This window comes from Perognathus longimembris, chromosome 9 (assembly GCF_023159225.1).
Source record: "Perognathus longimembris pacificus isolate PPM17 chromosome 9, ASM2315922v1, whole genome shotgun sequence".
Classification (NCBI taxonomy): domain Eukaryota; kingdom Metazoa; phylum Chordata; class Mammalia; order Rodentia; family Heteromyidae; genus Perognathus; species Perognathus longimembris.
Genome location: NC_063169.1, coordinates 28,563,577 through 28,587,622, shown reverse-complemented (window position 1 = coordinate 28,587,622; position 24,046 = coordinate 28,563,577). Strand labels below are relative to the sequence as shown.

The window sequence follows — 24,046 nt, the reverse complement described above, 5'->3', positions numbered from 1 at the left end:
GAAGGAGGAACAAAACTCAGCAAACAAGGAAGAAAGACGCTGAGCCTGAATGCCTCATCCTGACCCCCCAAAATTGGGTCTACTTGGAGTTGTCTAAAACATATAGGGAACTTTCAGACCATTGTCTGCAGACAAATGCATGCAGGGCTCAGAGCAGCAGAATGGTTTCAGGAACCCAGAAGTGATCTAGTCCTGTTACTTCAAAAGTGTGGGAGACATTTACTAGAACAGGTGACAAGAAGACAGACCACATGTAGCTTCACAGTTCCTGCTAAGAAGTTTGGAGTTTCATTCTAGAGGTAATGACAGCTACAAAAGCTTTCAACAAGTCTGGTAAGAGGTGTTCAATTGGTGCAGGTAAGAAATGACACAATCATTATTTTAAGAAATTTGGAGATACATTCTCCATAGATATTGTGCCCAAATTAGGTTGCTAAGTTATCATTGGATTTGATACTTAAAACCTAACTGAATTAAATAATCTTCAATAATAGAAGAGAAACTGAATAAATTTAAGTATATAGATAATTCCAAGTAAAAAGTGATAAGAGGTTCTAGACAAGCTGATCAATTAAAACTGTACTAGAAAATTTGTGAAGGAATAAATATAAATCCAAATTTCACAAGAATAATTTTATTTCCTATTTCTCTTCATTCTCATAGACTCAGTAATCTTTTATGCCCAATGCTACAAGAAAATAAACATATAGGGAACTATAGATTCATTAGCAATCTAAGAAAGAAGCAGAAAACATGATAGTATTAGATCAGATGTCTAGATTCTCAATGCCCAGGCATCACAGAAACAATGAATTCATATGACCAGAAGCAGAAAGTCTGAGTAATGGTTGCAGTGAAGGGTTCCTGAATAAACAGGTAACTAGATACCATCAACATTTTACTATACATACTTAAATTCTTAAGATGGGAATTCTACATGAAGGTGTACTTCTCCAGCCTCAGTTCTTATTAAACTCCAGGTCTTTCCAGTCACAAGTCTATCAGCTTCACATTCTCCAGTTATTCAACAAATGTTGATTAAACACCTGCTCTGTGTTTGGTGCCTTGCTATGCAATGGTGTCACACCAAGGAAAAGTGCATAGTGTCATGATTAAACCAGTAAGTAAATAGTGACAAAGACTAAGTCACCACATTCTGAGACTTAGCAACAGTTTCCTCCTTGGCTTAATTATGCCGCTTCTCTCAGTCAGTAATAGGCATTGTCTTCAGAAAGAAACAATACCACAGCAAAAGAGGGAAAAAGCATCTGGGCTGGAAGAGAATGGCTTTTAAATTTAATGGTCTAATGTCTAAAGAAACCAGGCCTAAAGTGTATTCAAGACTAAGAGATGTGGAGGAGCAGACATGGAAAGTGTCTAATCCACCAGCAGTCTAACCTGTGAGAGGAAGAAGAGCTTCCTGGGAACCTGACAGAAGCTGCTGTGACCTGGTGGAACTCCAGGTATAGGCTTAGGATCTAAGAGGACTAAAAGAAAAAAAATGAGTGAACAGATGCTGAAATAGCTTGTCCTCTTCCCTCCCCTGCTTCTCTGAACTCTGACAGCTACACTCACACTTTTATTAAGAAATTTAGAAAATTTTTCTCTGAGAAATCTGCTCAACCCAAGAGAAAACATTAAAGATTCTATGCCATATTCCCTGAAGAAATGGCTCTGTTTGGTATTATGTATAGCAAAGACCTCTATTGGCAGGACCTACTCACATACACAGTTTGTAATCAGCTATACCCACCCCTGCTTGAAATGCATGAGACAGCCAGCTGTCAAGGAGCACCTGCAAAATGTGCATGCAGTGGGAGAAGGATTGCAAAAAAGGAACAGGGAGAAGCAGTTCACAATAACTAGAGGGAAAAGAAAATTTGGGCTTACAGTATTTTCTAAAATTATTGATAGAGATCTTGTCAGAAGATCCATTGACTGCATGTTCTTCATCAAGGGTCAGTAAACCCTTCAGGAAAACCCAACCTGTAAATAGTTTTATTGGAATACCATTAAACGTATCATTTCCATATTGTCTTGGGATATTTTTGCATTAAAATAGGAAAGAAAGATGAAGAGTTGAGACAGAGACTACATAGCCTTTAAGCCTAAGATTTCCCATTATTTTACCTTTACAGAAAATCTGTGAGCCTTGTCTTCCGTAAAATACATCATTTAAATGATCTCACAGTACGCGTGTGTATGTGTGTGTGTGTGTGAACTATGTGAAGGGAGGAACAAGGATGGCTAAGATGTGGAGCCCATCCCCAAGCAGCAATGACTACATAAGCAATCATACAAAGAAGTAGACAGGAGGGCTGGGAATATGGCCTAGTGGCAAGAGTGCTTGCCTCGTATACATGAAGCCCTGGGTTCAATTCCTCAGCACCATATATATAGAAAATGGCCAGAAGTGGTGCTGTGGCTTAAGTGGCAGAGTGCTAGCCTTGAGCAAAAAGAAGCCAGGGACAGTGCTCAGGCCCTGAGTTCAAGGCCCAGGACTTGCAATCAGCAAAAAAAAAGAAAAAGAAGAAGAAGAAGAAGAAGAAGAAGAAGAAGAAGAAGAAGAAGAAGAAGAAGAAGAAGAAGAAGAAGAAGAAGAAGACAGTAAAGAGTGCCACATGAAGTACAGACAATGTCTTGGTAGTTGAAAGAAATGTAGATGTTTATATAGCACAGGGACTTGAACAAGATTCCTAATATAGATATTTACGTTGGAACTCACATATTAGATATGTCCTTGAAAGCCAGGCACCTGTAGCTCACATCTGTAATGGGCAGGAAAGTCAATGAGTCTCTTATCTCCAATTAGCTACCCAAAAAGTGAGAAATGGAGTTGTGGCTTAAGTGATAGAGCACTAGCCTTGAACAACAATACCCAGGAACCTGAGCTCAAGTCCTAGGACTGGCAAAGAAAGAAAAAAAAAAGAAAGAAACAAACAAACAAGGCAAGAAGACAAGGAAAAGAGGGAGGGGGAGGAGGGAGAGAGAAAGAGAAGGGAAGAAAAAGAGAAAGAAAAAGGAAGGAAGGGAAGAAGAAAAAAAACAAAAGAAAGGAAGAAAGAAGAAAAGAAATCTTTACCCTCTCTATGCCTATTGAAGCACTTCACATATTTTCTTGAAACTATATAGAGTTTTAAATTTAAATATTTAAAAATAATCGAATACTATTTTTTCTTAATGCTGCCTTTCATACATGCTCTTTGTACAATGAATTTATTAGTATTGGTAAGGGCCTTGAAATTTTTGTCTAAGTAAAGCAACAATGAATTTCTATAATGTTCTCTACAATAGCATTTGGGTACAAACCACTTATTATGAAATATTCTAGGTCAAGGATGACGGAATGACTTGTTCAGAGTAATTGGAGCCAAGCTGCCCCTCTAATCACAAGGTACCTTTGACTACTTGTAATGAATCTAATTTGACAAAACATGTCACTTATTATTGCTGGTATGAGAGAGAGAGAGAGGGAGAGAGAGAGAGAGAGAGAGAGAGAGAGAGAGAGAGAGAGAGAGAGTGCCAGTCTTAGGGCTTACACTAAGTACCTTGGAGCTTTTCCTGACCTATTTACTCAAGCCTAGTGCTCTACCTCTTGAGTCACAGCTCCCACTTTTGGCCTTGTGCTGGTTACTTGGAGATAAGAGTCTCACAGACATTTCTTTCCAGGCTGTCTTTGAACAGTGATCCATAGATCCCTGTCTTCTGAATAGCTAGGATTACAGATATGAACCACTGGTGTCTGGCTTGAAAGAGTATTTTCAAATAGCATGACAGTTGTATAATAATGGAAGACTAAATTGTCATTTGCAATGATTCAAGTATTATATTAGAAATAAAAATAGATATCTTTACTGAGCTGCATACACAGGACTAAACTGAGATCATTCATATCCTTGTTTCTAAAATGATTTGCTTTTGAAATGTAATAGCCAGCTACTGAAAATCTCACAAGGGAGAGAGACTGTTGTGGTAAGGGCATCTGGGGCATGTACCTTTGTTTATTATTTGGAGAATCCCCTTTCAGAAGGGGCAGAAAAATGGAGAAAGGAAGGGTGGGAGAATACAATCATAATATTCAATGCACAAGTATAGAATAATCTCACTGATGAACACAGACATGGAGCTCTTTAACAAAATTCTAGCAAACAATTCAGCAAAGTAATCAAAAAAAAATCACACTTTATGACCAAGTGAACTGGTAAAGCCCCTACATAACAACCTCAAGGCTTTAAGCTCAATTCTCATAACATACACAAAAAGGAAGTTATCATCCTGGAATGGCAATGATTAGGCATTCAATGTGCATCCAAGAATCAGCACTGATCTTTAGTCACATGCATGACCAACTTGTACAATTAAGAGACAGGGATTATGCAAGGAAGTTTCTACCTCACCTATGTTGTGTCTACATCATGTGACTAATTCCTCAAACATCCTTTTTCTTCTCTAGTGTTTTTAATGGCTTTAGTTTTTATTATCTTCAGTTATACAAAGATGTTTGAATTCAACATGTCAATTTATTAGTATAATGCAGCTTGACCATCTTTCTCCTCCGCTCTCACAACCCCACCCTTCTCGTCATTACCTGGTTCCATTTTCACACATGTACATTGAATATTGGCTTTATTTCTTTCCTATAGGATTAATTCAATATTGAATGGATGAGTCTCAATTGATAGTTACAGTGAGGGTCATCAGGTTCAAGCAGGCAAACAACGTGTTTCTGAAGATATTTATACCATTAAGAATTATATGTGAATCTCTTCCGCCGCCATTTTAAATCTAGCTCCATACAACGCTCCGCCACCGCCACCCGGACTACGCGCCAGCACCCTTCGACCGACCATCCCGCCACCATGGAGGACATGAACGAGTATAGCAACATAGAGGAATTCGCAGAGGGATCCAAAATCAGCGCGAACAAGAATCAGCAGGATGACGGTAAAATGTTTATTAGAGGCTTGAGCTGGGATACGAGCAAGAAAGATCTGACAGAGTATTTGTCTCGATTTGGGGAAGTTGTAGACTGCACAATTAAAACAGATCCAGTCACTGGAAGATCAAGAGGATTTGGATTTGTACTTTTCAAAGATGCTGCTAGTGTTGATAAGGTTTTGGAACTGAAAGAACACAAACTGGATGGCAAATTGATAGATCCTAAAAGGGCCAAAGCTTTAAAAGGCAAAGAACCCCCTAAAAAGGTTTTTGTAGGTGGACTGAGCCCAGATACTTCTGAAGAACAAATTAAAGAATATTTTGGAGCTTTTGGAGAGATCGAAAATATTGAACTTCCCATGGATACAAAAACAAATGAGAGAAGAGGGTTTTGTTTTATCACATATACAGATGAGGAGCCAGTAAAGAAGTTGTTAGAAAGCAGATACCATCAAATTGGTTCTGGGAAGTGTGAGATCAAAGTTGCACAACCCAAGGAGGTGTATAGGCAGCAACAGCAACAACAGAAAGGAGGAAGAGGTGCCGCAGCTGGAGGAAGAGGTGGTACTAGGGGTCGTGGCCGAGGTCAACAGAGCACTTATGGCAAGGCATCCCGAGGAGGTGGCAATCACCAAAATAATTACCAGCCATACTAAAGGAGAACATTAGAGAAAGCAGGAGATGCTAAAGAAACCCATCTTACAGGACTACATTGAAGATTTGGTCTTCTGTTGATCTGATTATTTTGTAAAGACTTTCTAGTGTATAAGACACAATTGTGTCCAACTTTATATAGCTGCCAGTTAGTTTTCTTTGTTTTTACTTTGTCCTTTGTTATGTGTTATGACTCAATGTGGATTTGTTTATACAAAGTTTTATTTGTACAATTTCATGTTAAACCTCAAATAAATGCTTCCCTGTGTGATAAAAGGAAAAAAAAAGAATTATATGTGAAGGGTCACTTGACTATTCCTTTAAGTTAGAAATAGAATTTAGTTCTATCTACAGCAAAGTTATAGCTTCTAAGGCATAAATTAAAGTCATTTTTGGTCAAGGTTGTCTATATTATACAGGATATAGTTTTGAGTATACAAAACTGTGTAATACTCAATGACAAACATATAAATAATCTGTGATACAATAGAGAACTGTATATAAAATGAAACATATACAAAACACAGTTTGTAATATTTTAAGCCATACCATTTAACTTACTTTCTTCCTTTTGGGCAAACTTATTTGATTGAATTAGCATTGTGTAAATCCAGATTATAATGAGCTCCAACAACTCAATAGGAAAACAAATGCTATTTAAAAATGAGCAAAAGACCTGAAAAAAAGACTCCTCAAAAGAAAACATACAATAGCCAGCAGCTATACAAAAGATGTTCAATATCACCATATCATCAGGGAAATGCAAATCAACACTCTAATGAGTTATCACTTTTTGCCTGATAGATGGTTAAGATTAAAAAAGACAAAAGATTATAGTAGGGGAGGATGTGGAGGAAAGGCAATGTTTACACTCTGTTGGTGAGTATGTAAATCAGTACAGCCATTATGGAATACAAGAACAGCAGAGAAGACTTCCCAATATGTACTGGCAGAATATTAAAACTCTATCTCAGAATGCTAGGCCCTTTGAGTTTTTTCTGAAAAGATGCAAATGGTAATAAGAAAAAAATACCATTCACAGAGTTAGAATGTTTAGCTCTGTGATTTTCAAAAAACTGATGGTGAGTGCCCCAATACCAAATGAAAAGCATCCACCATTTCTACTCCATGATTAAGTCAGGTAACACAAGAAAGTGAAGGCAGGCTTTTGGGAACCATGAAGGAACAGAACAATAAAAAAGCACAGTGAAGACAAAGGCAGCCAAAAAGCAAGAAAAGGCTCCAAACTCAACCCCAACTCCTCTCTAGATGGGGAGCAGAAGCTAAAACATTATCACAAGGTAAGCCAAAGGGCCTTGATGACAGACTGGCACTTTCAGTTGTGTGATAAGCCCACAACCCTTGCAAGACTTCAGTCCACTTCTGGGATGTGGTGAAACCATTTGTTCTGCTGTTCTAGTCTGAATATACAAAGCATAAGACATTAGATCTGCTCAGGGCTTGCATACAGCACAGAAAATCCCATGGACCTCATTAAAAACAGAGGGCAGTCTACTCAGGTGACAACATTATTGAGGACAAGCCTCCCTCTCAGAAGAGCAGAAGACTCTGCCTTTGTGTGCTTATTGTTTTGTGTTCCACTTCTTTCCTACTACCAACACCCAAAGTCCTCAACTCCACTAAACAAGCAAAGGTCTAACTAAGGCTGAATGAGGATGCAGCAAACCGATGTGAATTTAGACTGCTTCACAGACACTGCACTGTTCACGGATAGTGTGGACCCCGCGGGGCCTGTTGAGCACACTGGGAGGAGTTGGCGGGCTTCCTCTGATGATGTGAGTAGCCCACTCTGAGCACCTTCGTTTTGAACCAAATACTCCCTGGAGGGGAGGAGTAGGGAGGGAAAAACTGGAAGAAAACGAGGGAAGAGTTGATACTTTTCAAAAAGTAATGTACTCATGACCTGACTTATATAATTTTACTCATTACCTGACTTAATATGACTGGTTACATCACCTTTACAATTAAAAAAATACTCCCTGCTTTTATGCTCAGAAGTGCTTCCTGCCCCAACCGCGGACACTCTGTGACCACTAGAGGCAATGCCACCTAGAGTGAGGAAGTCTATCCACTGAAAAAGACAGCAATAACCACATCAAGCATCACAATACTTGACAGCAAACAGAGCCATAATCACAAAAAAAGAATGATACTGGCACAAAAACAGATATATAGGGGAGTTGAGAGAAAATGGCAAATATACAACATAGAACCAATAGAGCTCTTTCTCTGAAGAAGCAGAGTTCAAATATGAAAGCACAATGTATTTCAGTACTACTCACCATCCTTCATTCTCTCCCCATTCCTCACCCAAAAACAGTCCCACAGTTACCATCATGATATGGGTGTGTGTGTGTGTGAGTGTGTGTGTGCACTTCCATGCACTGTGAGTACCTGTGTTGAAGTACATTAGGGAGATGTATGAAAACGGAAAATGAAACCAGTTGAAATCATCTTGAGAAGATGTCATTCTTTATGATAGAAGCATCATACTAAGTGAAGTGAGCCAGACCCAAAGATACAAAGACTCTATGGTTTCCCTCACTGGGAATAATTAGTACATGTCTAGTCTGAGTCCATGTCTAGTACAGAGTCCTAGCAAGTGATCACAGTAGCTCAATAGCTATGTACATATGATCACATAAGATGATGCTAAGTGAAATGAATTCCAAGTTATGGAAATAAGTGGGTTATCGTTGTTATTTTTAACGTACTATGTGAAATTATTTCTTTTTCTTTTGTCTTCCCTATGGTTTAACACCTGTTATCACTATATTTGATTTTGGTGCCCTGGGTATTGTATATACATTTATCTGAATTAGGGAAGGGAAGGGAAGGGGAACATCAAAATGGTTAAAAGGCAAAGGATAAAAGGCAAACCAATGCAACAGAAACATTAACAAGACAATATGTTGTAAACTGTGCAACTGGGGGGGATAGGGAAGGAGGGAATGTGGGATGAAAATGAGGGGGGGTAACATGTTGGACAAGAAATGTACTCACTACCTTCCCTATGTAATTGTAACCCCTCTGTACATCATCTTGACAACAAAAATTAAAGAAAAAAAAAGAAGATAGTGTTAGAGGGGGTGATACTGAACAGGGAAGACTATGCATACAGGGAAATATCACAATGAATTGCTCCCCTATACAATCAAAATATGCTAATACACTATTTAAAGGCATCATTAAAAATTAAAAGTTTCAGATGTGCTGGCTCAGCCTATAATCCTAGCAACTTAGGAAGTCGATAGCAAGGAATCAAAGTTCAAGACCAACTTTGGCAAAAAGAAGTTCAAAATACTCCATGTCAACCAATGCCTTAGCACAAGGGCATGCCCCTGCTGTCCCCAGTGATTTGGGAAAGCACATCTAAGTGGATTACAGTCCCCAACAGCCCATGTATAAAGCAAGACCCTGCCTCAAAAATAACCAATGCCAAAAGGGGCTTGTGGTGTGGCTCAGGTGGTAGAGTATTTTCCTGACAAATGCAAGGCCTTGAGTTCAATCCCCAATACTACAAAAAATGCAAAATAAAAAGTATTCTGAGATACATAAATAAATAAGAAGCACACATTTAGACCAATGAGATAAAACAGAAGACCGAGAAATAAGCTCACAATTACAATCATGTGATGTCTTACAAAGGTGCCTAAAACATATATAAAGACAGTCTCTTCAACAAATGGTGCTGGGAAACTAAATATTCACATGTAGACGACTGAAACTAGATACCTGCCTAGCATCCTGCACTAAAAATCAATTCAAAACAGATTAAAGATTTTACTGTAAATACTTCTAAAATATTACAGAATACATAGAGAAAACCTTGAAGTACAGGTGACTTACTGAATAGAACTCCAATAATTCAGGAAATAAGAACAAGCATTGTCAAATAGTACTATATCAATTGAAAAACTTCTGAACAGTGAAGGAAACAGTAAAATAAACAGATGGCCTAGAGAATGGGAGAAAGTTTGGGTCAAATATTCATCTGACCAAGGTTTCATAACCAGAAAATATAAGAATCTCAAATCTAAATTCCAAAAGAACCAATAATCCATGTAATAAAATAGAAAATTCTCAGATGTACAGCACGAAGGTGTGCCTCATGAGGTAAAGTGCCAGCCTTGAACAAAAAGCAAAGCAAAAGGGCCAGGTCCTGAATTCAAATCCAGTGTTGGTACCAAAATTAATAATAATAATAATAATAGAATAACACATGTTTAGCATGTTTAACATTGCTGGCCATAAAGAAAACGCAAACTCAAACAGCACTGAGACTTTATTGCAGGCATTCAGAATGACCATCATCAAGAAAACAAATGACAACATATGCTGGTGAGGGTGTAGCATTATTCATAATAATCAAGCTATGAAATCTGCCTAGGTGCCCTTCAACTAATGAGTAGATAAAGAAAATGTAATATACATGGATATACAGATATAGACAGATAGGCAGGTAACTAGATTTTAATATGATGTATATTCTTATATTCTTATATATTCTTTACTCAATGAAATGCACACACACACACACACACACACACACACACACACACTGAAGTATTACTTAGCCATAAAGAAGAATAAAGTCATCATTTTGGGAAAAAATGGATGGAATTGGATATTATCATCTTAAACGAAATAAGCTAAGTTCAGAAAGACAAATAGAATGCATTTTTCATGTGTGGAATCTATACCTAAACATATATGTGTATGTCTATATATACATATACATATATATATGAATTAATGTAATTATGGTTCCGTTTGGGGAGGATGAGTGACAGGGAAGTGTGAAAGAATTTTGGGGATGAATAATGTCAAAGCATTTGTGTCAGATAGTATAATGTCCAAGTGTATTGTGTTTGTGTATAAAGATGGCATGGTAAACCACTAAGCTTTATGTAAAAAGGATCCAGTAGGCCTGGGGAAGAAAGGGCAATAGAAGTCAATCTGATCTAAGAAACAATATCTGCATTAAGAAGTACTATGATGAAACCCCTTTGTAAAGTTAATATATCCTACCATAAAAAAATAAAGCTCTTGGGCTGGGGATATGGCCTAGTGGCAAGAGTGCTTGCCTCGTATACATGAGGCCATAGGTTCAAATCCCCAGCACCACATATACAGAAAAGAAGTGGCGCTGTGGCTCAAGTGGCAGAGTGTTAGCCTTGAGCAAAAAGAAGCCAGGGACAGTGCTCAGGCCCTGAGCCCAGGTCCCAGGACTGACCAAAAATAAAAAAATAAAATAAAATAAATAAAGCTCTTGAGTTTCCTGGGTTTAGTTATGAAGGTTTTACATCTCAGGAAAACTCTTCATCCCAGATAAACCACCTAACTGTCACCTTATGTTCCAGAAAGTACAAATGTATTGGTGCTTGGCTTTTCTCCTTCAAACAGGAAGGTATTAAGGCTTTTTGCTGCAATAGTCCTTACTTAAACAAAGGAATCACATATGTCTCAGTTAAATTAGCAGGGCAGGTGAGGCATGGTGGCATATGCAAGTAACCTAGCACTTGTAAGGTTAAGGCAGGAAAATCACAGTTCAAAGCTAGCCAGGTCTACACAGTGGAATCCTGGCCAAAACAAAAACAAAAACAGAACACGAAAACAAAAATTAGATAGAAGATGATAATAATAATTCAAACATCTATAAAACATAAACTTTCAGGATAATTTTAAGTAAATCAGTATGCCCTGAGTCCTATACAATAAGTGTATATTTTCATGTTTCTAAATACTCAAAATAGAAAATTTAACCATATCATATAAGATAATTATGGTCAATTTTAAACTGCTCATTAGTAATAACTTTGGTATTCTCTTAGAATTTATAGCAGCTTAGGGTACAATCACTTACTAAACACAATATTATATAAAATCTGCCCCAACTAGACAAAATTAGGTAGGAATTAAAGTCTACTATCAATTGGAGATAAAAGTCTCACACCTTTCCTACCCAGGTGGGCTTCAAACCACATCCTTAGATCTTAGCCAAGTAACATGAGCCACTGATGCTCAGCAATATGTTTTAATATTTTGAATACAGATACATGAATGCTAGAGAAATACTTAGGAAAATGGACTAGTAGTTTTCTAATATCCAGTTCCTTCTGGACCTATGGACAGAATCTTGATTTCATTACCGAAACCATATCTCTCCCCACCATTAAGAAGGCAGTCTGTCTGACGGGGCTGGGAATATGGCCTAGCAGCAAGAGTGCTTGCCTTGTATACATGAAGCCCTAGGCTCGATTCCCCAGCACCACATATATAGAAAATGGCCAGAAGTGGCGCTGTGGTTCAAGTGGCAGAGTGCTAGCCTTGAGCAAAAGCTCAGGCCCTGAGTTCAAGGCCCAGGACTGGCAAAAAAAAAAAGTCTGTGTGAAGCAAGTATGCTTTTGTCCTCTGTCTTCTGCAACCTTTTTGCATTAAAAAGATACACTTTTACATTTTCTGTATAGAAAGAAAATACTTGGACAAAATATCTGGAACTCCAGCTGCCATTTTGAGCCATGACTCATACTGAGAGCTGGAATCTTATTACAGGATATTTTAGGCCAGGTACCAATTCCTGAGTTTTATAGTTTAGGTCTAACCACTACTCCCAATACTCCCAATAAAAAGACAAGTACTGATGATGGGCAGAGAAGGGCCCATTAAGTGTCACAAACAGCTGAGGAAAGAGGGAAGTTACCAATTTCAAGCAGCTTTCTCATACAGATATCTGCTTTAGGCTTAAATAGGAGGAAAATTGGAGGCAGAGGAAGAGTTATGCAAATATATTAAACAGAGCCAGTCCTGGATATGTTTTAATGGGCACAAGTAACTGGTGAGAGCCACAGGTGGCCTGGCAATCTATTGCTTCAATATTGGTCAGGTGAAGCCTTCTTACCAGACGAGCCATTGACACCTGGCTAATGGTCTTGGTTTCTCATCTGCTCCTTCCATGATTCCAAAATTATTGCCAAGCAACTGCAGAACAGAATAGCTCATAGTAAACAACAGACGTAAAATGGAGACTGGAATGTACAGCTTTTGCTTTGCTATTAGTTAATACCTCGGTCACTGTAAGAAGTTAAAGTCGTCCGGCAAAAGCAGCTTTTAAGTATCTATTTTAATTCAAATAGAAAAGATATCATAGGAGATAAATAGGAAATCAAGTTTTGACCTAAAATTGCTTACCTCTAGACTTCCCTTACATGAAAAGGAAACAAACTATAATTTCAACTTTCCTTATTAATAGTCAAATAGACCTGAGCTGAAACTGGTAGCATAGAGTGCTACCACTCACTGGGGCTCATCAGAAACAGGCAAGATTGTTGGCTTTAGAATGCAGTAGCAACACAGTGGTCAGACAGTTGCCTCTGTGCTTTAGAAGAATGGCCTCGTGCTGACAGAGGCTCCAATGCCAGGAAAAATGGTGGAAATATTTATTGTGATTTCTAGGAGGGGCCTCTCTCACTTTTAGAGAAACCTACAGGGACAACATAAACTTAAAGCAGAGCTGTCAAGTTTGCCACTGAGATGAAAAGGAATGCCACTGTGATAATGTTCTCTGTCCAAGGTCAGCAATTGAAGGCGAATAAGAAACCCATTCCAACACCCCCAAGCTGCAAGAACAACTGCTGCCTCCACAATTGCAACCGAGGCAGTAACAAGAGGTGCCTGCCTATAAACGTGCAAGTTCAGGATTTAAGAGGAAAGGTGAACTTGCTGGCAATTACCAGACTGACAGTGTGACTTTTTCCCCCACTGCAATCATTATTTTAAATATCCTCATGATGTCAGCCTTGAAGATGAAAGAACATGTTGAAGAGAATGCTAAAGCCAAAACTTAAAAATGAGACTCATAACTGTAACCCCTCTGCACATCACATTTATAATAAAAAATTTTAAATAAAATTCAATATTAAAAAATGAAACTCATCAAGCTTTAGAATTTTATATCTATGGGAAAGCCAGAATAGTGTCACCTTTTCTGAATGTATAGGATGTTGCTGTAGCAGCTGAGGACTGTGACCTTGAAAAATGTTGCTGCCTCCTCCACTTGTCTTCCACAGGGAAAAAACAAGCTGCTCACTGATGTTCAAATGTTTCCTTTAATGAAGTTCAATTAGAAGTGCAGCAGGGGCTGGGGATCTGTTACTGGCTTCTTCCTCTAAGATCTATCTACTATTGGCTGGAAGGAACTTGTGACAAGTTCACTCTATCAGAGCCTGCTGACCAATAAAATGTGTCCCCATCAGCTCTAATATTTTTGTGGGCAAAAATGACTAGTGTACTAGTCTTTGACTCTTCTCAAGAGAAAAAAACAAATCTAAAAGAAGGTGGTATCTATTCCAATATTAAAATCTTCTTTGTCCTTTTGTTTTCAAATAAATAGTTCACGAAGCTAAACTTACAGAGTTATTCCTTGCAGACCACATGAAAGACATGACTCTTGAAAGATGGATAAAACTTAAAGTTAACTGCAAATGATTTCAACCAAAATAAACAATATGCATCGAGAGTTGACCTGGGTGGGGGTGGGAGGGGTGGGACAGGGACAGGGGATGGGACTCAGTCTGCTTATGCAATGGTTCACAGGCTGGTGGGGGATGGGACTCAGTCTGCATATCCAATGGTAGACTGGCTGGTAGCAACTTCAGGTACAAGTGAAGGAAAGACCTTGGAAAGGTCTACATTGGAAAGACCTTGAGTACACAGCTAAGGCTTTTAGACTTTGTCCTATACACGATGTAAAGTCTTGGAAAATGATGGGTGGGGTTGGCAAAGAAGGCTGCAGTAAGAGTTATATACAATGCCCAAAACTTATCTAGGGAGTCAATAAGGGACCAAAAGAAAAGAGCACTAAGAACAGTGAACAAGCAAAATGAACTGCATCATGGTTAGTCTCACAAGTCCTTTCAGTGCTCACCAGTGGCCAGTGACAGCAAAGTTACAGCAGGGTCAGCCCTGCTCATTGAGGGAAACTCTCCCATCTGTATTTCTATGAAACTAGACTAACGCCAATTTGAGGACATACATAATATATAATATATCATCCTTACCACTTGGAATTTTTTTAATCCTGCCCTTTTCTCCTCATCAAACTACATTAATATGTGTTTATGTTCATAGTCATGTAATTATAAATGTGTTAGAAATACCCAAACAATACAAAGACACAAGCTCTTTTAAGTTTATTAAGTAACACCAAATGTATTGTATCGATTTGTCCATTCTCTTTAAGCCTTAACAGAGACAGGACGTAAACACTGTTGCTCAATTAATTTGTATCAATCAGACTCTGTGGTACCTCTCCCTGGGAATGTAGAGGACTTCTCTGAGTCTGGGCCAGTGTGACCTTGAAATGTTCTATGATCTCTGGCAATTTAGCAAACATTGTGTCCACATCAGTGCAACAATCTCAATCTCCAGCCATCAACTTTGGGATATACATTTGATCTACTAGTTCATGATACTAAGTCAAAGAATGACTATCAGAACTTTTCTGTAAATAGGGATTCTAAACAAAAAAATGCAATTAATTGTAGAAGAGTATTAAAAAGTAATGAGATTTCTGGACACCAGTGGCTCACACCTGTAATTCTAGCTACTAAGGAGGATGAGATCTGAGGATCACAGTTCAAAGCCAACCCAGGCAGGAAAGTCTGTGAGACTTTCATCTCCAATTGACCACTAAGAAGCTGGAAGTGGAGCTGTGAATCAACTGGTAGTCATGAGCCTTGAGAAGAAGGCTTAGGGACAGTGCCTAGGCCCTGAGTTCAATCCCTAAAACAAGCACACAAGAAAAGTAATGAAATAAGACAAGTATTATCCATTTCTCAGTAACAGAATGAACACTACCATGAATGCAACAGTAATATTATGATCTTCTAGGTTTATCTTTCTTTCTCTCTCATCTTCTGTACCTTTTGCTTTTACTTGGTCAAGTATATCCTCTTAAATTATGTCTTGCCAAGAGCAAAGAAAGTTTGTGTTGGAACATTTTTACCTCTGGAGGAAAAAAAAGGTGAATGTCATTTGAAGATGGAAAGTATCTTATTTGTTCTGTTAGAACCCTTGCACATTACAGATTCTTCTTTAAAGAAAGAAGAAACTGACTCTCAACGGTGCCATCAAGATCAATATCCAAGGTTATACTGAGAACAAAAAAATTTTAACCATATTTCCAGCATTTGGACTCCCATAAATATAGAAGATGTCTTTTTAATTCAGGGATTTGAGCAATCTGGATTCAGTATAAAGAAGATGATAATTCTAATTTTTCCCCTTAAAATGAAGCTGCCCCTGCTTATCTGCAGAGGTTATGTTCCAGGACATAAATGGATTCCCAGAGCTGCAAACAATATAGAAATACTGTAACACTGCAATGGTCAAAATGATCATGAAAGCCAGGTGCCAGTGGCTCATACCTGTAATCCTAACTACTCATAGGTCAAAATGTGAAGATTGAAGCTCAAAGCTAGCCCTGGAAGGGAAGTCCATGAAAGTCTTCAGTTAAGCAACAAAAACTCTAAGTGGAGGTGTGTCCCAAATGGTAGAGCACCAGCCTTCAGAGAAAAAGCTAAGGGACAGCACCTAGACTCCGAGCTTATGCCTCAGTACACCAACACACACACACACACACACACACACACACACACACACACACACACACAAGATAACCATGATGGCTACTCAGGAGCTAATGGATGGATGCACAAAGCACAGAAACTCTGCACAAGAGGTGACAAGAGTCTCAAGAAAGATGGATTTTGACAGTACTGGACTGCTTCAAGATACTCACAGAGGGGCACCATTTAAAAAAAAATGTTTTTTGACTGTTCATTTAACATTTTCAGAATGTGGTTAAGCACATGGAACTAAAACATCCAAAAATAGAACCATGGGTAAGAGGAGATTATGCTAATACTTTCTATTCCTAAAAGGAATTCATGGTTATCAAGCAGAAATAAACTAGATATTTCTTTTTGTTTGGTTTGGTGTTTGGTTTGGGTTTTGTTTCTGTGTGTGTGTGTGTGTGTGTGTGTGTGTGCGTGTGCTGGTACTGAGGCTTGAACTCAGGGCCTGGGTGCTGCCCCTTAGCTTTTTTGCTCAAATCTAGTGCTCCACTACTTGAGCACACTTCCATTTCCTAGATACTTCCTTTTTAGTTTATGATTCTGTTAATGTTATTTAAATCATGGAACAGTTTCCTCAGTGGGATAGTACTGCATGAAAGGGGAGACAAAGACAGGTGTGTGATGTGGAACCCTAGGATCTCTGCCTGGGTTGCCAGATGTTATGAGTCAAACTATGTTTCCCCCCAAAAGATGAGTTGAAGCCCCAGTTCTAGTACCTGTGAATGCATTCTCATTCAGAAAGATCTTTATAGATATTGTCAACTTAAGACAAAGTCATTAAAATGGCCATTAATGGTCATTAATCCATTAAGCCTACTGTTCTTATTAAAAAAAGAAAAACACTTCCCCACTCTCAAAAAAGAGAAAGCCAGGCACAGTGGCTTATGTCTGTAACCCTACCTACTTGAGAGGCTAAACTCAAAAGGAATGCAATTTGAGGCCAGCCCAGGTATACATTGGAAATTCTTTCTCAGCCTACAGTTGGGCATGGTGGTATATACCAGACATCCCAGCTGAGATCCAGAGACTGTAATTCTAAACCAGCCCAGACAGAAAAATCCATGAGACAATCTCAGTGGAACAATCTGGGCCTGGTGCTGTTCTATGTGCCTATCATTCCAGCTATGACAGGAAATACAAAATAAAAGGATCATAGTCCAAGGGAAGGGCCAGGGAAAAAAAGTGAGTGCAATAAAGGGCTAGAGACAAGGCTTGGAGATAGAGCACTTAGCAAGTGTGAGACTCTGAGTTCAAGTACGAATGAGGGACAAGGTAACTAGTTTGACAAGAAAAGTACTCACTACCTTACCTATGTAACTGTAACCCTCTGTACATCATCTTGACAATTTTTTTAAAGAAAGGAAATGAAGGAACAAAGAAAGAGGGAAGAAAAGAGGAAATACCATGTCAAGACAAAAACAGAGAAAGCCACATGACAATAAAGGCAGACATTCAAGTATATACTTTATGCAATTGAGTGTAGGTATATAAAGCCATATTCTAGAGTCTTGATGCTTAGCTTTGTGTGCTGTCACTTATTGCTTGTTACTAGCAATAATGTAAGAAATTCTTAGAATCTAAAACGTGTGGGCATATTCTTAAGAAATCTAAGACATTGCATGTTCTTCCAAATAAATAAAATTTGTAGAACTTTTTAAATAAAAAAAATTGAACTAGTCCACTATTCCAGACTGTTAGGATTACTTAGATATGTCCTGATAAACAACTGATTTTTATAATTTTGATGTTTTTTAAAGGCCTTTGTTTCTGATGTCTGATTTTCTTTCCCCTTTGCAATGTTTAAATTAATACTAAGAAATGAGGCAAAGTGTTAATAAGTGCAATGAAGAGTAGCTAGAAAACCCTCTGTGTGTATATATATCATTGTTGATAGACTTACTTTTTAATGGATTGATATTGACCACTGCTATCGAAAGAATGTGTCTCCCAAAAATTAAGGATGTTGAAGCTTTTATATCCACATACCTACACAGCTGATATGGCCTTTAAGGGGGTAATTAGGGTTTAATGTAACCATCTGAGTGCACTATATATTATACCTATCCCAATATACCTCTTGTTCTTACAAAAGGTGAAGAGATTCCCTCTGTCATGGGAAGACACAACCAGAAAGTGGACAAAACAGCCTGCATCAAAAACCACAGCTTGTTGAAACCTTGATCTGGAACCATGAGAAAATAAACTTCTTTTACTTAAGCAACTATATGGCATTTTGTTAATGCAGCCCAGGCAGACTTAAGACAAGCATTGAATATTCAAGAGAATAAAAACATAGCTATATAATATGAACAGTTTGAGAAAACATGTTTGAAAACAGAATCACCATGATAGAGAGACAGATAGAGAGAAAGATACATACATTCATAGATACATAGACATCTGAGTCTCTAACATAGTTTAGTTTTATTTTTAACAAATTATAAACACATTAAGGAATCTTTTGGGTAAGCTTCAAAAAATCCAAATTCCTGAGCCATGGCCACATCTAATTTTGGCTAGGTAATCCTAGGGCAAGGGATGGTTTGGTTTTGTTATGTTTTGCATTCCCAAAATGATTTTTATGCCCAGCCAGGTCTAGAAATCACTGCTCCTGAAAACCCAGAAATAATAGAGGAGAATGAATAAAATGTCCTCCTCCCAAGTTTTCTCCATTTCACTTCAAATCTGTCTATTCTATCCCCACCTGCCCTCTGTCTTTCTTTTTTCTTCTTTTCTCACAATTCTGGTTGGTAAAGATCAAGATCGAGGTGACTGCGGGTTGTCTGGGGTCAGGTCTGTCTTCTCACAGAGAGCCTTCCTCTTATATTCCCTCACAGTCCATTCTTTCTGTGCTTGATCACCTGAGTCCTTTATTCCTCTTCTTATAAGAATATTAGTCCTATGGAATGAGGGCTCACCCACAGGATTTCAGTTAACCTTGAGTTACCTTCTTAAAGTCTCCATCTCTAAATATTGGTTTAATTAGAATTAAGACTTCAAGCCATGAATTTTACAGAGGCGCAATTCAATCCACAATATACTAAAAAAGCTAGTACTGTCTTGATGGAACAAAGATCAATTATTTGAGTGCCATGGAAATAATATAGCCAATATTATGCAATATATTTGGTGTGAAAATAACATACATATGTATACATATACATACTATGTATGTATATATTTTTTTTTCTTCTTAAAAAAATTTTTATTGTCAAGATGATGTACAGAAGGGTTACAATTACATAGTAATCTTGTCAAACTTGTTACCTCCTCCCTCATTTTTCGCCAACCTTCCCTCCTCCCCGCCCCCCCCCCAGTTGTATAGTTAGTTTACAACATATTATCTTGTTAGTATTGCTGGTGCACTGATTCACCTTTCAACCTTTGTCTCACCATTTTGATGTTCCCCTTCTCTTCCCTAACTCAGACAAACATATATACAATGCCCAGGGAATCAAAATCAAATACAGTGACAACAGGGGCTAAACCATAGGGAAGGTAAACAAAAGAAAAAGAAATAATCTCGCATAATAAGTTTAAAATAATAACTGTGATAAATTGCTTGTTTCCATAACTGGGAGTCACATATTCTTAGAACCTCTTGATAAGAAAGGAATGTCAAAGCACATAGAGTTGAGGACAAGTGGGTATTAGGAAGTGGGAACAAAAAAAATTAATATGGTGTGAAAATAACATACATACATATATACATATATTATGTATATGTGCATTATATATACACATATATAATGCATATACATGCTTATATATTTTATTTGATAGTTCTTTTACTCAGGAGTGGGAATTTAAATTTTTTTTTTTTTTTGGGCCAGTCCTGGGCCTTGGCCTCAGGGCCTGAGCACTGTCCCTGGCTTCTTCCCGCTCAAGGCTAGCACTCTGCAACTTGAGCCACAGCGCCGCTTCTGGCCGTTTTCTGTATATGTGGTGCTGGGGAATCGAACCTAGGGCCTCGTGTATCCGAGGCAGGCACTCTTGCCACTAGGCTATATCCCCAGCCCCGGGAATTTAATTTTGCAAATGCATTTAGGATTATATTAAGAACATAATAGATTAACAATTATTCTAATACTAAAACATGACATATATCATATATTTTTCTCATAAATTTACATGTGTATGCCTATGTATAAGCTTACATGTGCATATATTTACATATATGGACAGAGGAGAGAAACAGAGACAGAAAGACAGAGATAGAATCACTTTCAACAAGTCATCTTCTAACTTTTCTTTAGGCTAATACTAATTTTAGATTGCCTAATTTCAAAAGTCAATTTTGCAACTGACTGGTTGCAAAGATTTTGGAATTGACCTAATTTCTTTAAACCCATCTACCACTCCAGAAGTTCATGATGACTTATTCCTCATAAGGCTATTGCAAAGTTTAAATGAGTTAATGTGACATGTGATGCATTTAAAGCAGTGTTGCCATTAGTACAGGCTCAATAAATGTCACCTTCGTGCCATAACTTCTTCCGGTGATTGCTGAAGACCAATAAAAGTAATGTGTCAGGGCTGGGAATATGGCCTAGTGGCAAGAGTGCTTGCATCGTGTACATGAGGCTCTGGGTTCAATTCCTCAGCACCACACACACAGAAAATGGCCAGAAGTGGCACTGTGGCTCAAGTGCAGAGTGCTAGCCTTGAGCAAAAAAGAAGCCAGGGAAAGTGCTCAGGCCCTGAGTTCAAGGCCCAGGACTGGCCAAAAAATAAAAAAAAAATTAAAAAGTAATGTCTGTCAGAATAATATGTAAGTTACAATTTTAAAGGACTTATAAACTGAGGCTTATCGCTACAGCTGGAACTCAGCAATGGAAAAGGATCTACTGATACATGGTACATCCAAACATGCATGGTTAAGTGAAAGGAGCCAGATATAAGAGACTGCATATTTCAGGAAACTCTCTAGAAAAGTGCAGACTGATAGAGACAGAAAGCAGAGTCATTGCTTAGGACTGGTAACTGGAGTGAACAGTGAGGGAAGTTTCCAGAGTGGTAGAGAGGTCTTATGCCTACATGTGCCTGTGGTTTCATAGTCTGAAAAATACACTAAAATCATGAAACTGCACATTCATAGCAGGTGAATTTCCTATATAAAAATTTTGCCTTAATAAAGCTATTTTAAAAGATCTGGTACATAATACAAATTCAGATGTCATCGCCCTCTACATTATTTTATAAACCTTTGTGGGTGTTTTGAATATTTTTATTATCTTTAAGTAGTTGTACAAAGGAGTTGCCACTCACCAAAACTATTTATGAATACAGTGCATCTTGATCAATGTCACCCCTTCCAACATTCTCAGCCAACCCTCCCACCCCACACCTTCCCTTTCTTAATTTTAGGTCATGTATTGAATTTTTACCATTCAACAAAGCAGTTTATATGTACAGTACATTTATTTATTTATTTATTTATTTTTGCCAGTCCTGGGCCTTAGACTCAGGGCCTGAGCACTGTCCCTGGCTTCCTTTTGCTCAAAGCTAGCACTCTGCCACTTGAGTCACAGTGTCACTTCTGGCCATTTTCCATATATGTGGTACTGGGGAATTGAACCCAGGGCTTCATGTATATGAGGCAAGTTCTCTTGCCACTAGGCCATATTCCCAGCCCCGAACAGTACATCTTGATCTGTGTCATCACCTCAGTATCTTCACCCCCCCCCTTTGACCCAACCCTTCCTTCCCTTATATTTCTCAATTCTTTGTTTTATCTGATGAATTCTTGCCTGCATTCTCCCCATTTCCATTTCATTCTTCTGCCCTGTTGCCTTGGCCCCACACTCCCACTTACAAGTTGGGCTCTGCTGTAGTCTTTTTAAAGAATTATACTATTTAACTCTCCATAGAGTCTATTACACTTCAGTTAATTCATCTGCAACCCCTTGTTTACCACGCAGTATGTTTACTCATAGATTTACAAAATCATGACTTAAAAATTGCTGGATCTTGTGAAGACAGTGGAGTTCTATACACTCTAATAGCATCATTAACATAAATACATACATGCATGCATACATACATACATACATGCATAATACATACATACATACATACATACATACATACATACATACATACATACATACATACATTCTAAGGCACTCTGCTTGGTCCATACCCACAAATACTCATCCTGCCAGATACTCCCAGGACAGGAATCCCCACCCTTAGTAGTCCCTTCCTTAGTGATCTTTCCTTCCCCACACAGAGCCCACTCATCCTCAATAACCACACCTGCCCATACCTGGAGCACACTGAAACAGGTTAGTCAAGAACAAACTCTTTCCCAGTTACAGCTTCAAACTTCATCTCAGCCATGTGGCCCGAGCTTCTCATTTCCCTGTCTGTAAATGAGAATGAGAATATCTACTTAGAATTTGATTGTGATGATTAAATGTAGTGTCTATAAGGCATCTAAGCATATGCTCAACACAAATTTCTGCTATGGAAAGAAATTCTACCACTTTTTCCTAATATTTTAGTATTAACCATGTGCCCAAATGTGTTGAAAATTTTTTAAAGGGAATACCAAATTTGAGAGACACAGGGTAAAAAAAAAAAGAGAAATAACTACAAAAGCAATACTTGCAAAACTGTTTGGTGTAAGTGAACTGAACACCTGGGGGGGGGGGGAGGGAAAGAGGGGGAGGGAGGGGGGCATGAGGGACAAGGCAACAAACAGTACAAGAAATGTATCCAATGCCCAACGTATGATACTGTAACCTCTCTGTACATCAGTTTGATAATAAAAATTTGAGAGAAAAAAAAAAAGAACCTTTTACAATATGTGACAAAAAAAAAAGAAAAAAAAAGAAACGGGTTTTAATCCTCCAAAGGAAACAAAATCCATTTGTTAGCAGGTGTTTCTCCTTGGCATTGGCAAGAAGGTGCATCATGGGTGATCATTGTAGTTTCCAAACCCTGGAGCCCACAGAGCAGGGTCTCAGAGCTGGCAAGAGCTTTCATGACCAAAGGAAAGACGTGCACATATGCCATCCTATGAAGGAAGACAACGAAGACAGGTGCCAGGAGTTAATGATCCAAGGGACAACTTCCTTTCTCTGAATTACAAACAGTCTGGGAAATAAAGAGAATGGCTTTAAAGACAATTGAGGTTCAAAAAGAAAAAAAAGTAGCAAAAAGTAAAAGCTACAGAGGATGAATAAAAGAGTTCTAGAGATAAAGTTATGTAAAACTGAAGTTGAACTAGCTGATAAAAGGCATTCAAACTCCCTCCCTAATAAACTACACCTCAAAATATGTTATTTCCATCTGTAGCTACTGACCTGAGCTATGCTAATGGCCTGCAGAACCCTCATGTGTACCAAGACCCCAGCTTAGCTCCTCTGTATCCTGCATCCCCTGTCTATACCAGAAATAACACGTAATCCTTTTCACAATCTCTGCTATCACATTTTCTTGTACTGGTGGGGCTTGAACTCGAGGGCCAGAGCATTCTCCCTAGCTTTTTCACTCAAGGCTGGTATTCTACCACCTGGGTCTACACCTCCATTTCCAGCCTTTAGCTGGTTAATTAGAGATAAGAGTCTCAAGATTTTCTTGACCATGCTGACTTCAAACCTAATTCCTCAGATCTCAGCTTCCTGAGTAGCTAGGATTACAAGTGTCAGCCACCAGCACCTGGATACTACCACTATTTTAATGCATCTTTCCAATACTTCATGAAGAGAAAAAAAGAATGAACTATAAAGTAATATCTAATATTTAAAGGAAATAGTTTTTTTAAGTTTTTATTATAAAACTGATGTACA

General features: G+C 38.3%; 1 protein-coding gene and 1 long non-coding RNA gene across 2 annotated transcripts; both read left to right on the top strand.

Moving 5' to 3' along the window:
* Positions 1–302: 302 nt before the first annotated feature.
* On the top strand, positions 303–5,731 carry LOC125357557 (heterogeneous nuclear ribonucleoprotein D-like). Its single transcript, XM_048354527.1, has 2 exons — positions 303–357; positions 4,750–5,731. The coding sequence occupies exons 1-2, from the start codon at positions 303–305 to the stop codon at positions 5,592–5,594; spliced, it is 900 nt and encodes a 299-aa protein (XP_048210484.1). The 3' UTR covers positions 5,595–5,731.
* A 9-nt stretch (positions 5,732–5,740) lies between these two features.
* LOC125357666 lies at positions 5,741–20,465 on the top strand. The gene is made up of 3 exons (XR_007212183.1): positions 5,741–5,859; positions 19,467–19,471; positions 20,438–20,465. It is a non-coding gene; the product is annotated as an uncharacterized LOC125357666 (long non-coding RNA).
* Positions 20,466–24,046: the final 3,581 nt, after the last annotated feature.